Raw genomic sequence first — 13,293 nt, 5'->3', positions numbered from 1 at the left:
ACGTCAATCGTATCGATCAGCTGTTCTCTTACGCGTCCTGAAATAACCGGTACAAACCATCCATTGCCGGACACAATAAAATCAAGTGATTCATTCAAGTTTTTTCAAGTTCAAACCAATCTTATTTGAATTTGGCAATGATTATTGTTTATCTATTTAACTGTTTCTTACAATTTTTAACAACCAAAATACCATTTTGGTAGCCAGCAAATATGCGCGCCAATATCCTATATACTTTACCTCAGTATATTCGGAAGTATTCAATCAAACTGTGTAAGTCGTATCGTATTTCGAACTAATAGAAAACTGCGGTCACTACATTGATTTTCGTTTTACCAAAGGGATAGCGGAAAGTAATATTTACTTTCAATCGGAAAATTTTAAAATGCCTCGCCGGTAGCAAAACCAATCAAAACAGTTGGGCATACCCACACTGACTCGACCACGGTCCATTCAATTTGACAAAACTAACGTCAGGATGCCTACGTCAGCCGTATGTACTGGTAAGAAAGACCGGCGTACAGCGTGAAAATCTTGCGCAAAAAAAAAAAAACAAACGAATGTACGGGCGGTTCCGCGGCGCGAAGCAGGTTGTACGGACGGGAAGATTTTGCAATCAATCGATTTTCCCCTGCTGTTGTTGTTAATTATCGTGCGCACTCATAACACGACGTGAGCTGGCACATAGAATATCTGCATCGTGCGTGCACGTCGTTTTATGACGTCGGTGGTTTCTTCTAAGCTGCTGCTAGTTAATCGCTTCTGGTCCGCGACAGGCTTCGGTGGAAGGAACCGGCAGTTCGCTTGTGCTCGATCTATCTTCAAATTCCGGAGCTTTCCAAGGGCTAGTGTGCGTCAGTTTATGTCGTCAAACCTAGTGACCATGGGCAAACCGAAGGTTGTATTCGTTCTCGGTCCGCCTGGTTCCGGCAAAGGAACGCAATGCGAAAAAATCGTCAAAGAGTTTGGTTACACGCATCTTTCTGCCGGTGATCTGTTGCGAGAAGAGCGTAACCGAGAAGGATCCGAATTTGGCGCTCTGATAGAGGACAACATCAAGAATGGCCGCATCGTGCCGGTGGAAATAACATGTGCCCTGTTGGAAAATGCGATGCGCAAAACTACTGAGGTGAGGTGAAATTCTCAATGGCCCTCTATTTAACGCACCTAATTTACCGGTTTGAGTGCACATACCGAAGGTCTGGCAGAATATGCTACGTTTCCGCCTTATCCGGAAACACATTGATAAGCCGATGATGAGACAAGGCGTTTTCAAATAAACCTTATCGAAGAAAGCGTGTTATTACACAACCCAAATTATCGATATTCATCGTCCGGTTGTTGGTAGTGTTGGTGGCGATAGCGAGGGCCGCACGGTCAGAGGTTAGCCTATGTTGTGGTCACCAGTTCAAATATACCGGGACGCATTTTTACACAATTTTTACTGCTATTTTTAGACCAATATAACGCCACGCCAGAAAAAAAAACAAATAGAACGATAGAGTGGGAGTTCCTAACGAGACTTGACACACTAAGAATTTTATGGCCACTAATCATTTTCTTTTGATCCTATAGGCTACCGGTAACGATAGATTTCTGATCGACGGTTTCCCTCGGAACGAAGACAATCTGCAGGGTTGGACAAAGAAGATGGCGGATAAGGTCGATCAGCAATTCGTCCTGTTTTTCGAATGCTCCGAACAACAATGCACTGAGCGTTGTCTAAAACGAGGTGAAAGCAGCGGCCGGTCGGATGATAACGCAGAGAGTTTAAAGAAGCGTTTTAACACCTACATTAATGATACGGTTGCCATCATTAAGCACTACGAAGAACTCCAGCTGGTTAAAAAGATCGATGCCAGCTCTGGTCCTGACGCTGTATTCGAGCACGTCAAATTGATTTTTGGTGAGCAAAAGTAAACATCGAAAAATAGATGATAAATAGAGAGTGTAATCATGCTTCCTGAGAAACGCAGGATTACCTCTTAACTTTCGATTCCGTCGTAGTGCTGTTGGAAAAACGTTTTGCATTGTTGTTTATATCTTTTTCATATCATGAGTGCGTCAACTTAGGACGCTGACCCGGAATTGCCCCTCACAACACATACCCGTGGTCAACATTCCTTGATATTGAAGGAGTATATCTGGAAAAATCTATTTTAAAGCATCCTACCGTATTGAAATTTTCAAACACGGCAGCAACTATAACAGTAACTATTCTTGCTCTTGGCAATATTCTTTTCTGCCGTATGTGTCACTATATATCCCTCAGTATTGCTCAGTTATTTTATGGATACTTCCTAACTGTCCCAACTTAAATGACAAACTGCTGAAAAGCTTGCATCGAAGTATTAATTTCACTCTTTCACATACTACGCGGAATGTCTAATGTGCATTTGTCCAAAAACAAAACAACAACGGAATAACGATGGCGTAACATAAAGATTTGTGTATGCAAAAGTATACAGAACGAAGAAAAAAAATATTTTTTTTATTTGTAGCCCGTTTTTAACAATTAGATCTTTGTGGAATGGTTTTTCAAGGTTAGTGGTTCATTTTTGGTGTAGCTGTTTCGAGTGTCTAATTCAAATGGTGTCAGCATTAATGAATTGAATGGATAATTAATATTAGAAATATATGGAATCGTACCAATACGCACGACGTAGCCAATCTGTGTGTTTCATTTGAAGAGAAATTACAATGCCATATGCAATAATATTCCTATACCTAGATAAGTTCTCTACATTTTGTAACCAACCATATATACTAAAGATAAATTACTCTGTTAATGTCCGTAGCCATTGAATTACTTTAGATTGGGTGAATGATCATGAAGATCAGATCTGAGAAAGAGGCTTCAGACTCTAACCCGTTGCAAAGCAACTAAAACGATTACAAATATGAAAAAAGTTTAATAATAACTCATGTGTACATTTTATTTTAAGGTAATTACAATATATTATACTACAAATGTATGAAAAAATCATCTTTCACCTCGATTTCGAATAAATAAATGTCGAAATTGTTGCAACTTTGCCTCCGTTATAACCAGGTTCACTAGCAACCGTTCAGCGTTGTTTGGATCAGCCGCCGTTTCAGTTACGGCAGCATTTTTATAAAGCCATGCCACTTCTTGGCCACCCATCGGTACCCGTACGACCATTCTCTGTCGATCGGTCACACGTAACACTCTTCGTTCTATTTCTTGCAGTAAACTGCCCATACCGTGTAGCGTACGAGAGGACACTAGATGTAAGCGGTCGACGGTCGATGGCTCTTCTTCCCCATCAGTCAACCTCATTGAAGATTCTCCTGGTACTAGGTCGATTTTGTTGCCCACATTGATGATGCGCTCCGGCGTCAACGATCGCTCGCCATTGCGCATAAGCGAAGCCAAAGTACGTTCCACATGAGCGCGCTGCTCCTTGTAGTTCTCGTGCGCCATGTCCTGCACGTGCACAATTACATCGGCCAGCATTGCGTCCTCAAGTGTCGCTACAAAGCACTCAATTAGCCCAGTAGGAATATCGGCCATAAACCCGACCGTATCCATGTAAAGCACCTGGAGTTTGCAAGGCAACAATCCGGCGTGCGCGGTCACGTCTAGCGTGGCAAATAGCTGATCCCGTGGCTGCAAGCTTTGCTCTTCGGTCAATGCTTTTATCAGCGATGTTTTGCCTGCATTCGTATATCCCACCACCGCGACGATGGGAAAGTTTTTCTGGCGACGGCGATTTCGAAGCAGCTCCCGGTGAGAACGGATCATTGTCAGCTCATTCCGTAGTTTACGTTCACGCAGTTGCAGCATCTGGCGTTGGGAATCGCTTAAAAAGATTCTTCCGGAGCCTTTCGATGAGCCCTCTTGGTCTTTCACCTGCGACCAAATGTAGGGCAACTCAGCAAGGGCTACCTGCAGTTTTGCCTCCATACTGACTGCGTGCAGTCGAAGTATCTGCACAACCACCGAGTATCGGTCCATCACAGGAAGACGAAACTCCTGCTCGAGAGTTTGCTTTTGCGTGAAGCTGAGGGTACCCTTGCTGATGAATACACACGTGAGCGGAGTTCCGGTTTCTTGGCGGGCGCTGATGACGGCCTTAAGCTCTTCTAGCTTGCCGCTGCCGAACAAATGCTTTTTGTCCAATGTATCAACAGGAATTTTCAAACTGAACTCGATGGTCCACTTTGGAAGAGACCGTACTAACGCTTCCGCTTCTTGCAACAATAGCTCGGGGCTTGTGGCACTCTTACGAGGTCCCCATTTAACGTAGGGTTGTAAAATAGCGACATTATGTATATTGGTTATTCGTTTCGTTACGTGCATGGCGCTGGATGCGATGGAATCATATTCACGATCGTCTATCAATTCCCGTTGATCGTCGTTACCTTCCAACGGTTCGTCATTTTCCATCATCGAAAGTAGTTGTGCTTTGTCGATAGCTTTTTGGCGTTGGCCGGCTTGTTTTCCTCCCTTGTACTTGCTAGCGTCGGTGTATTTTTCTCTATAAGCATTCAGTTGCGTTACTACATGGGATCGTTTGAACGGGTCGCCGACCCGCGGATAAAATGGATGTATAAGCGATTCGTTAAAGTCAAACCGGCGAACTGTCCTAATCATACTGCTAAAGCATTGTCGTAACATTTTGCATGTAGAAACTATTTTCGACCAGTTATACTTTCCAACACTTCCGAGCTAGTCGACTCTTGTAGCACGCTGTACTTTTCCTCTACGGCCATCCACCGTGCCTGGCAGGCACGGGTTCGATCCGATGTCACTTTGTAAGAAGCACCGGTTGCAACAATGACCGCCACCAGGATGTTTACCTTTTTTGTGTACGGAAGATATCGTTGCCCAATCTGTTGCAAAAAGTAGACACCGGAAAACCCAAGAGTGAACGTTGCTAGTCCCGTGAACAGTGATCGGCTCATGCACTCGATGTACGAATCGAACCCGGGATGTTTCTCACGCTGTTGATCCTTCAACAGGCGTATATCGTTCATTGCGGCAAATGAAAGTCTACCGTGAAACGGACCAGACCGATTGTTGGCTAGTAGCCTAACGAATGAAATAGGTTTGTGTGAATCCCTTTGTTACGCAACTATTTACAAAATACCGATTGAGGGAAGCTTTGGTTAAGTTCGTGACCAAAAAGACCGATTGTGAAATCAAAACAATTTCGGCTTATTTGACAACTAGCAAAACACCTGTCAGAGCGCGATGAGACAACGAAGAATTTCTTAACGATGTGACAGGCAATTTAACGTTCATATTTAATTAAATCTGTGTTATGCATCAGAATAAAGATTTTTTGATGTAAAATGTGATATAGTGTTAACTGAAAACGTGTGATACAACTGTGTATCTATCGTCTTTCACGTTGTATATTTTCCGGCTTTTGGTTATAATTGGTAAACGATGTTGTAAATAGAGACGGTATGTTAAAAAAGGGAGGTTAGGTGATTGCGATGTAGTTATCGTCGTGTTTCAACACTGTCGAAAATGATATTGTTTTAATACGGACGAAAAAAAAAGATTTTTTATTTATATCGATCAAACATATTAAATTTTATGGTTGAATCGTAACAAAAAAACATTCGTACGATTACTTTTTTCATTTAGTGTAGTTACATTGACAGCAGAAGCAAACGTCACCCATATAAACAAAAACACGTCGGTTGTTCTCTTTCCCCGATAAGTATTTGGCATACTTACCGATTGATAAGGGGTCTTTATATCGAGCATCATGGACGTAGCAACCATGAAAGCGGATAATGCCAGTCTACGCAAGATTCAATCGAAATTAGTGCAGTGGGAAATAAAAGAAAATCCTCTCGCTCCACTCAGTACTACGCAATTGGATTTCATCAATCGTCTCACGGATCTAGCGAATGGCAATGTGGCACTCTCCAGCGGGGTAAGCACGGAACTCCTTACAAAGAACAACTGTTATTGAATGATTTACACTGGATAAATACTGTTTTAGGGTACTGGTCCATGCATTGAAAAAGAATGTGAAACAAACGATGAACTCCCAGCATCTTTGGAGCGATTTAAACAATCGCCTTGCGTCATTGATTCGACTCAAAATTTCCTTTCCTGGTATAATTCTATCGATGCCGAAATTCTGGAACACTTCGATGACGTTTATCTCGAGTACTACGAACAACTGCGTTCACGTGCCGGCGAGTGTGACCAAATGCTGCAAGAAATCGACGTATCGCTTGATTCACTGCACAAACTAAGAGAAGAATTCAATTTTGTGTCGGAAAAAACGTCTTCACTGCATCAAGCGAGTGAAAGTTTGCTACAAGATCAGACGCGACTAAGTGAAACAGGAGAAGAGATAAGAAAACGCTTAAAGTACTTCACGCAAGCGGAGAGCATTTCTCAGCGGCTGCACAATCCGACGTTTTCCGTGTCAAACGATACTTTCGTCGACATGCTCAACACGATAGACGATTGTCTCGAATACATGAGAGTTAATGTGAGTAAAAGATGGTTTTTACAATGCTCTTTTTCTTACAATCATATTTCCTCTTTAGCCGTCGTTTAGCGAGGCATCGGTTTACAGCATAAAGTATCGTTCCTGCCTGGCAAAGGCAACGCAAATGATGAAGACATATGTTGTGGGAATACTTTCCAACGCTACCGCACAGGTTCTCACACCAAAAGGATCCGGCGTTCCGCGATCTTTGGAGACGCTCGACCAACAAAAAGTCGGTGATCGCACGGCAGAGACAGCATTTGCCCTTTTTTATGGAAAATTTCAAGCATCCGCTCCACGCGTTAATCGTATTTCTTCCACGATCGAGGATCGGCTTGATCGTAGTCCAGATTACGAACTATTGTTGGGCGAGTTGCATCAAAACTATCTAACCCAGCGAGCAGCGGTAAAGTTGATGCGAGACGGCAAAAAGCGAAAGTCCTCTTTTAATATAAAACTTCTTTTCTTCAGATCATGAGTTCAGGCGTCGATCAAGCGATTAAAGATTTGGCAAAAAAGCACAAAGGCGATCATTGTGCGCTGGTTCGATCCGCCTGCTCTTTTATGGTTCACATCTGTCAAGACGAGCATCGGTTGTTTTACCAGTTTTTCGCCAAACCCAGCGTTCAGCTAATGTAAGTCTTATGGAAATTGTTTTTTTTTTGTTTCATTAGTACAAATAATTTTTTCCTGACCCCCTGTAGTGTTTACATGGAAGGATTGTGCACCATTCTTTACGATACATTGCGGCCCTACATAATTCGCATTGATCATTTGGAAACACTAGCAGAAATCTGTAGCATATTAAAGGTCGAAATGCTTGATGAGCACGTCACGTATAGCCGTAAGTTTAACAAGCGCTGTTATTATTTCATATGCGCATATTAATGTTCTCTGTTTCTATCATCCATCCAGCGGACGCACTTGAGGCTTTCGCAAAAATCGTATACCAATTGCTGCAGGATGTGCAAGAGCGGATCGGTTTCCGAGCGCAAAACTACCTGGAGTCGGACATTCGAAACTATCGTCCCTCGGCCGGCGATCTTGCCTATCCGGAGAAGTTGGAAATGATGGAAAGTATTGCGCTATCGTTGCAGGAGAACACGCACCACACACATCAGCTTTTAAGACGGGTGGATTCGCGTAGTTCGATTATGTCCGGCGTGTCAGTTGGTTCGCTTGATACGACGCCACCTTCAGCCATCGAACAAGCGCTGAAGGTGCGCTCAAGCAACTCCCCGGCTGATATGCATGGCATGTGGTATCCGACCGTACGACGCACGCTGGTATGCCTGTCGCGGTTGTACCGATGCATCGATAAGTCCATCTTCCAGAGCCTCTCGCAACAAGCGCTGGCCCACTGCATTTACAGCGTTTCATCGGCCGCCGCTCAGATCGCCCAAAATCGCACGAGCATCGATGGTGAGCTGTTTGAGATAAAACATCTGTTGATTCTGCGCGAACAGATTGCACCGTTTCGTGTAGACTTCACCGCAAAGGAAACGAGCCTCGACTTCAGCAAGGTGCGCACTGCCGCATACGAGCTGCTGCAAAAACGAAAGCAGCTCTTTTCTCTCGGTTCCAACAATGCGCTGTTGGAATTTCTACTCGACGGCACGCCTCAAGTTCGCGAGCAGCTGCTTGATTCGCGAAAGGACGTTGACCGACAACTAAAAATGATCTGCGAAACGTTTATACGGGATGCGAGCAAACAGCTCGTTGGACCCGTACTAATGTTCATTGAAGCGGCACAGAATCACCTGCGCAATCACTCCGAAGGATCGAAAGCATCAACAGGGGGAGCGGTAGCAGGGACTACCACTTCACCAGAGGGAGGACAATCCTCGGGGATGGCCTTACGAATGGCGCCTTTTGCTGCACCACAACAGATCAGTTCTATTATCCAGGAGTGCCTGAGAAATATTAAATCTAAGCTGGCTGGACTACAGCGATCAATGCAGCTGTACTTAGCTAATAAGGATACGGAATTCATTCTTTTTCGACCAATTCGGGTATGTTGCAAGTGTTTTAATGTTTTGATGTCTCTTGAATTTTGGTTCCCCATTCAATTCTCATGGTTTTCTTTTAAATTGTGTGTCTCATTTTCACAGAACAACATCATTGGAGCATTCGTCAAGTTGGAGCAGATTCTGATGCTGAACGCCTACACGAAGGACGATCTGACGATAGTGAGTTGTCCATCTGCCGAACAGATTTCCGTGCTCCTATCTAGCGTCAACCTTGCTAGCGGTGGAAATAGTGAATCGATTGTCCCTTCGTTTGGCAATGCAGATGTTCGGAGAAAAATCAGCACCTCCTCGTCGATCGGCAACAGTGATGCAGCACAACCGTTAAAAGCACCGATCGAAAAAAAGGTCAGCTTTGACAGTGGCGCCAATACGGTGGTGGAGATAGAACGCCTGGAGCAGAGTGAAGTAGAGCTGGATCAAAAGGTGAGTTTAGAAAATCAGGAAGCAAGGACAACTGAAAACGCCCCTACTGAGTAACTATCACCACAACGGGGACAAACTATTATATTCCATATGGTTAAAACCTGCAGCATTATTTCGTTATTGCCACACTTATATTAACATATACTATTACGAAACAATTATAAATTCAGTTTTTTACAAATGCTTCTACTGTATTCGTACGAATTATTTATATAACAAAATAATAGGCTCCAGCAAATGTAATAATCCTGCGTCTGTTAAGTGTATGTTAACGTTATTCTTACCAGTTCCAATATTACAGGCCGTCGTAGCACTATGTTTTTAGTTATTCTCATAGAAGATAATTTCCGTTGATAGTTTTAGATGAAATAAACGACTAAACAATGTAATTAAATGTTGTCCTTGCGATTCATTGAGTATTTTAAAATATTGTCTCTGTCCGCCAATGTCAAGATATGTGATAACACTTTATGTTTGTTAAAATATTCAATTCTCAAAAATGTAACAAAACGATATTTCGAACATTACTAAAATTATTAAAATATTTAAATGTTATTAATTTATTTCTAAAGGTCTGTGTGAGTTAATCAAAAAATCGATGGTATGGTTCCTCATTTTAAGTTATAGTCTATATCCATTTGTGGGAAATCTCTGTCAGTTGTAGTATTCATATTAGCATCAGTTTTCGTGTTTTGAGTCACCAGTTTCGAGTCTTCCGGATAATTCCATGCTTTAGATTTTTCGCAAGGTGTTCTCGCTTGAAGAAGAATGTTTCCCAATGGTGGCCCAAAGCATGGAGTACTTGAGCGGTGAAAAATAGGTGAACCCCGTAGGAACGTGGCGTGTACTACACCGTACAGTTTCTGGTTCAGGTAAGGCGTTGCTTTATGTTGAAATTCCAGCATGCTCGCGGTGACGGTAAACGATCCTTCCGGGTCCCACACGCAGATGTCTCCATCGTAGCCTACATCAAGCCGACTTTTGCGGGCTGCTAATCCGCTCAGTTGAGCCGGTCCGGAGGAAAGTAAACGTACAACGTCCGTAAGTGTCAGTCCGTACCGTTGACAATGTGTCCAAAACAGAGGAAGTCCTAGCTGAAGCGATGAAATTCCGCCCCAAGCCTTAAGAAAGTTGCCCTGCTGTTTGCCCGTGGTAAGCAGCTTCATTTCTGGTGTGGAAGGTGAATGATCTGATACGACGAGATCGATATCACCGGCCAGAACCGCTTGCCACAGTTGCTCCTGATTTGCAAGATTGCGTATTGGTGGGCAACACTTGAATTCAGTGCGCGCATCGGGTACATTCTCCGCTGCAAGTGAAAGATAGTGATGGCAGGTTTCCACCGTAAGCTGACCACCACGTGATCGAGCATGCTGTATGATGGGCAAAGCGAGCACTGACGATAAGTGCACGATATGCATTCGCACATCATGCTGCTGGGCTGCCTTGGCAACCAGCTCTATAGCATGCAGCTCCATACTATCCGGTCGCGTAGCCAAAAACGAACTATACTCTAATGGATCTCTAGGCTTGCACGATCGTTGATCTTGTTTCTTCATCTCCGTTGCCTGGCACTCAAACTCAGCATGAAACTAGAAAGTGTTACGGTCTTCATTAAATTGTTTTTCTAAAGCGTGATCAACATTGGTTTTGCAAATGCGAATGGCTGTGGTGGTTGATTTTCAACTTCTTACTTCTTACTAGACCTAGACGGTTGGCTTAGTAGGGTAGCTTTGAATTCCCTTTTCACTTACTCACAGGACTGCCATCGCTTGCAATGCAAGAAAAATAGTGAAAAGTCCTAAACTAAGGAGCACGATATTGAAGATCGTAGTTAATCGAATGAATATGTCTAAAGAATCTTACCGCCAATATTGCACCCGTACCTTCCATCAGTTTGGCCGCTGTATGTACCTGCTCCTCCGTCACGTGCGGGAACTCGTCGACGCCGCTCGGACATAAGAAGCACTTGAAGCCAATTACACCTGCTGCAATCATGGGTCGTAGCTCGGATTCATTGTCTGGAATCAGACCACCCCAAAATGCTACATCTACAAAAATTTTACCACGTGCGGCACTGGTTTTTGTGCGCAAGTTAGCAACACTCGTCGTTGGTGGTAATGAATTCAGCGGCATATCACAAATGGTCGTAAAACCGCCGGCTGCAGCAGCCTTCGTCGCAGTGTGGAAACCTTCCCACTCGGTACGTCCTGGTTCATTAATGTGCACGTGGGTGTCGATCAATCCGGGCATTACCAAAAGATTGCCGAAGTCAAAATGCTGTGGGAAAAAGAATAATCATTTCCCTATTGAAATTGATAATCGTAGCCGCTTTTTTACATTGAACTCCGCCGTGCAAGCAAGATCAGTGGGGTTTCTGATCGTCAAGCACTACCAAGCTTATCGCTGAAAAGACATGCGGCGTATTTGCCTCACCGAAAAGACAGGTGTGCGATCTTTTGACCTATGAAGTTAACTAATTTATGTCACATCAAACTATAATTGACTATGCACTTATTTATGAAATAAGAGTATTGTTTATGGATTATTTTGATTAAAGATGGGATTGTGGTCTGTATGGTATAAATTCAACACACCTCATGTGTACTGCTTTTCTTACGGTTATCAGTGCTTTCTGAAATAAATCTTAAACAACTCCCGTAAGTGACCTAGACAAATAAACAGAGCGAGGCATGGGCTTACGCATCGTAAAAAAAATCATAGTAAAAAAATAGATTTATTGACACGAAATAAACAAGTTAGCGAACCGGGGGGTGACGGAATAACAGAGCGCTTTGTGCGATACGTAATTAATTCCAGTCGTAATATAAGTGCAATCAGTGGATTTTGTGAACATAAAACAATTTATGAAACACTATACAACTAACTAACTAAATATACCCAACGTAAACTATCGTCCACCCAACTTACCTCATATTCACCTTCATTGTCCTTCAAATAACTATCAACTGCAAGTCGGGAGTGCAATACGCATGTGACCTTGCCATTAATGCCCGAGACTACTATTCCTCCAGCAAACTCTTCCAGGGGGAAGATGGCACTGTTTAAAAATATACGCTCACTGCTGATGATCGTGTCCATGCCAGTATAAATAGTCAAATGAAATAGATTCGACAGGGTGATGAACTTTATAAGCATTCCCATGATTCCATCGAACCATAATTGTGACGTCACGGAAATATTTTAATTGTGTTTTTTTTATTCTTCGGGAATGATTACAACGAATTGTAATCGTTATTTGGTCATTATACATTTTAAAGGTATTGCACAATGGTATGTTATTTTGGTGAAAGACCAAAATTTAATTTACAATTCAAACGCCGAACTTTTTACACATATTACAAAGATTGTAAAATTCAATATATAATTAGTATAAAACTTTAAATAAGTAGATGATTTAAGAGCATTCATTTTTTTTATTCATATTTCTTGACGCATAGTGGCAACATCTGTTTTCCAACTTATCTTAGCATGTTTTAAAAAATGAGTATTTTTAGCTATTTTTATGTAAAAAATAGTTGTACAACAATTTTCTACACAAACAATCAAAAATTATACTGATTTCTCAGATAAGGCTAGCGTTCTACATACAAGCTATGCTTCTTGAGAAAATCGAAACAATTGTGCTTTTGAACGGCTTGCTTGCAAACCATGCAATTTCAAATGGGAACTGTTATTTTCAGACCAAAAAATTCTTAATAAAAATGAAGGTAATTTATACCATACTGTAGAAAATTATTGTTTCTATCGATGTCGCTAAATTTCAAGGCAGATTTACCTACATTTTCATCCAGAACTTTTTCTGAAAATAATTCCGCACATTATGCACTCAGGCTTTAAGAAATAAAATGTCCAATAAGAGTTGATGCTGTTTGATAACAAGTGATGATAAAATACAATCACTCAATATATCATTCCAACAATACCGTTCTTAGCAACAAACTGAAATCAAAAATTGATAATTTTTCTTTCATTCAAAGAAATCGATGAATCACATATGTAAATTTTAGTTAGTAGTGGTATTTTGCTTTCTCCTGATATCATAAAAAATCCTTTATTAATACTGATAACATTCATGTGCTGGTAAACGTTGCCGTTATTGTGTTGGGCGAATAGCATGTAACACTATTCATATCAAGTCGTTCTTTGAAATTATCTTTGAATCAATTTTTTGGATATTTGTATGCTTTGAGTATTTGTATTTTCATTTGTATGGTCATTCTATTATTCAATTTATACTTAATTTATTGCATTGAATTAAAAAAAATGTGTGAAAAAGGCTATACCTGAAAACTGATCGAAAACTGCAGTTTTTCAACCGCTGAGTGGAATAG

The 13,293-nt window shown here is 41.8% G+C and overlaps 4 protein-coding genes across 4 annotated transcripts; 2 read left to right on the top strand and 2 right to left on the bottom strand.

Moving 5' to 3' along the window:
* Positions 1–743: 743 nt before the first annotated feature.
* LOC128730330 (UMP-CMP kinase) lies at positions 744–2,652 on the top strand. The gene is made up of 2 exons (XM_053823372.1): positions 744–1,129; positions 1,576–2,652. The coding sequence occupies exons 1-2, from the start codon at positions 863–865 to the stop codon at positions 1,918–1,920; spliced, it is 612 nt and encodes a 203-aa protein (XP_053679347.1). The 5' UTR covers positions 744–862; the 3' UTR covers positions 1,921–2,652.
* A 296-nt stretch (positions 2,653–2,948) lies between these two features.
* Positions 2,949–4,618, bottom strand: LOC128723812 (putative GTP-binding protein 6). Its single transcript, XM_053817581.1, has one exon. It carries the CDS (start codon positions 4,616–4,618, stop codon positions 2,984–2,986), a length of 1,635 nt encoding a protein of 544 aa, XP_053673556.1. The 3' UTR covers positions 2,949–2,983.
* Positions 4,619–4,656: 38 nt separating this feature from the next.
* On the bottom strand, positions 4,657–5,001 carry LOC128723801 (transmembrane protein 141). Its single transcript, XM_053817569.1, has one exon. It carries the CDS (start codon positions 4,999–5,001, stop codon positions 4,657–4,659), a length of 345 nt encoding a protein of 114 aa, XP_053673544.1.
* A 743-nt stretch (positions 5,002–5,744) lies between these two features.
* LOC128722231 (conserved oligomeric Golgi complex subunit 3) lies at positions 5,745–9,309 on the top strand. Its single transcript, XM_053816087.1, has 7 exons — positions 5,745–5,915; positions 5,985–6,485; positions 6,544–6,891; positions 6,957–7,120; positions 7,190–7,329; positions 7,401–8,497; positions 8,597–9,309. Exons 1-7 carry the CDS (start codon positions 5,745–5,747, stop codon positions 8,990–8,992), a joined length of 2,817 nt encoding a protein of 938 aa, XP_053672062.1. The 3' UTR covers positions 8,993–9,309.
* Positions 9,310–13,293: the final 3,984 nt, after the last annotated feature.

Source organism: Anopheles nili, chromosome 2, assembly GCF_943737925.1.
Source record: "Anopheles nili chromosome 2, idAnoNiliSN_F5_01, whole genome shotgun sequence".
NCBI lineage: Eukaryota > Metazoa > Arthropoda > Insecta > Diptera > Culicidae > Anopheles > Anopheles nili.
Note: the sequence above shows the minus strand (reverse complement) of the source record. Positions and strands in the feature narration are given on the sequence as shown.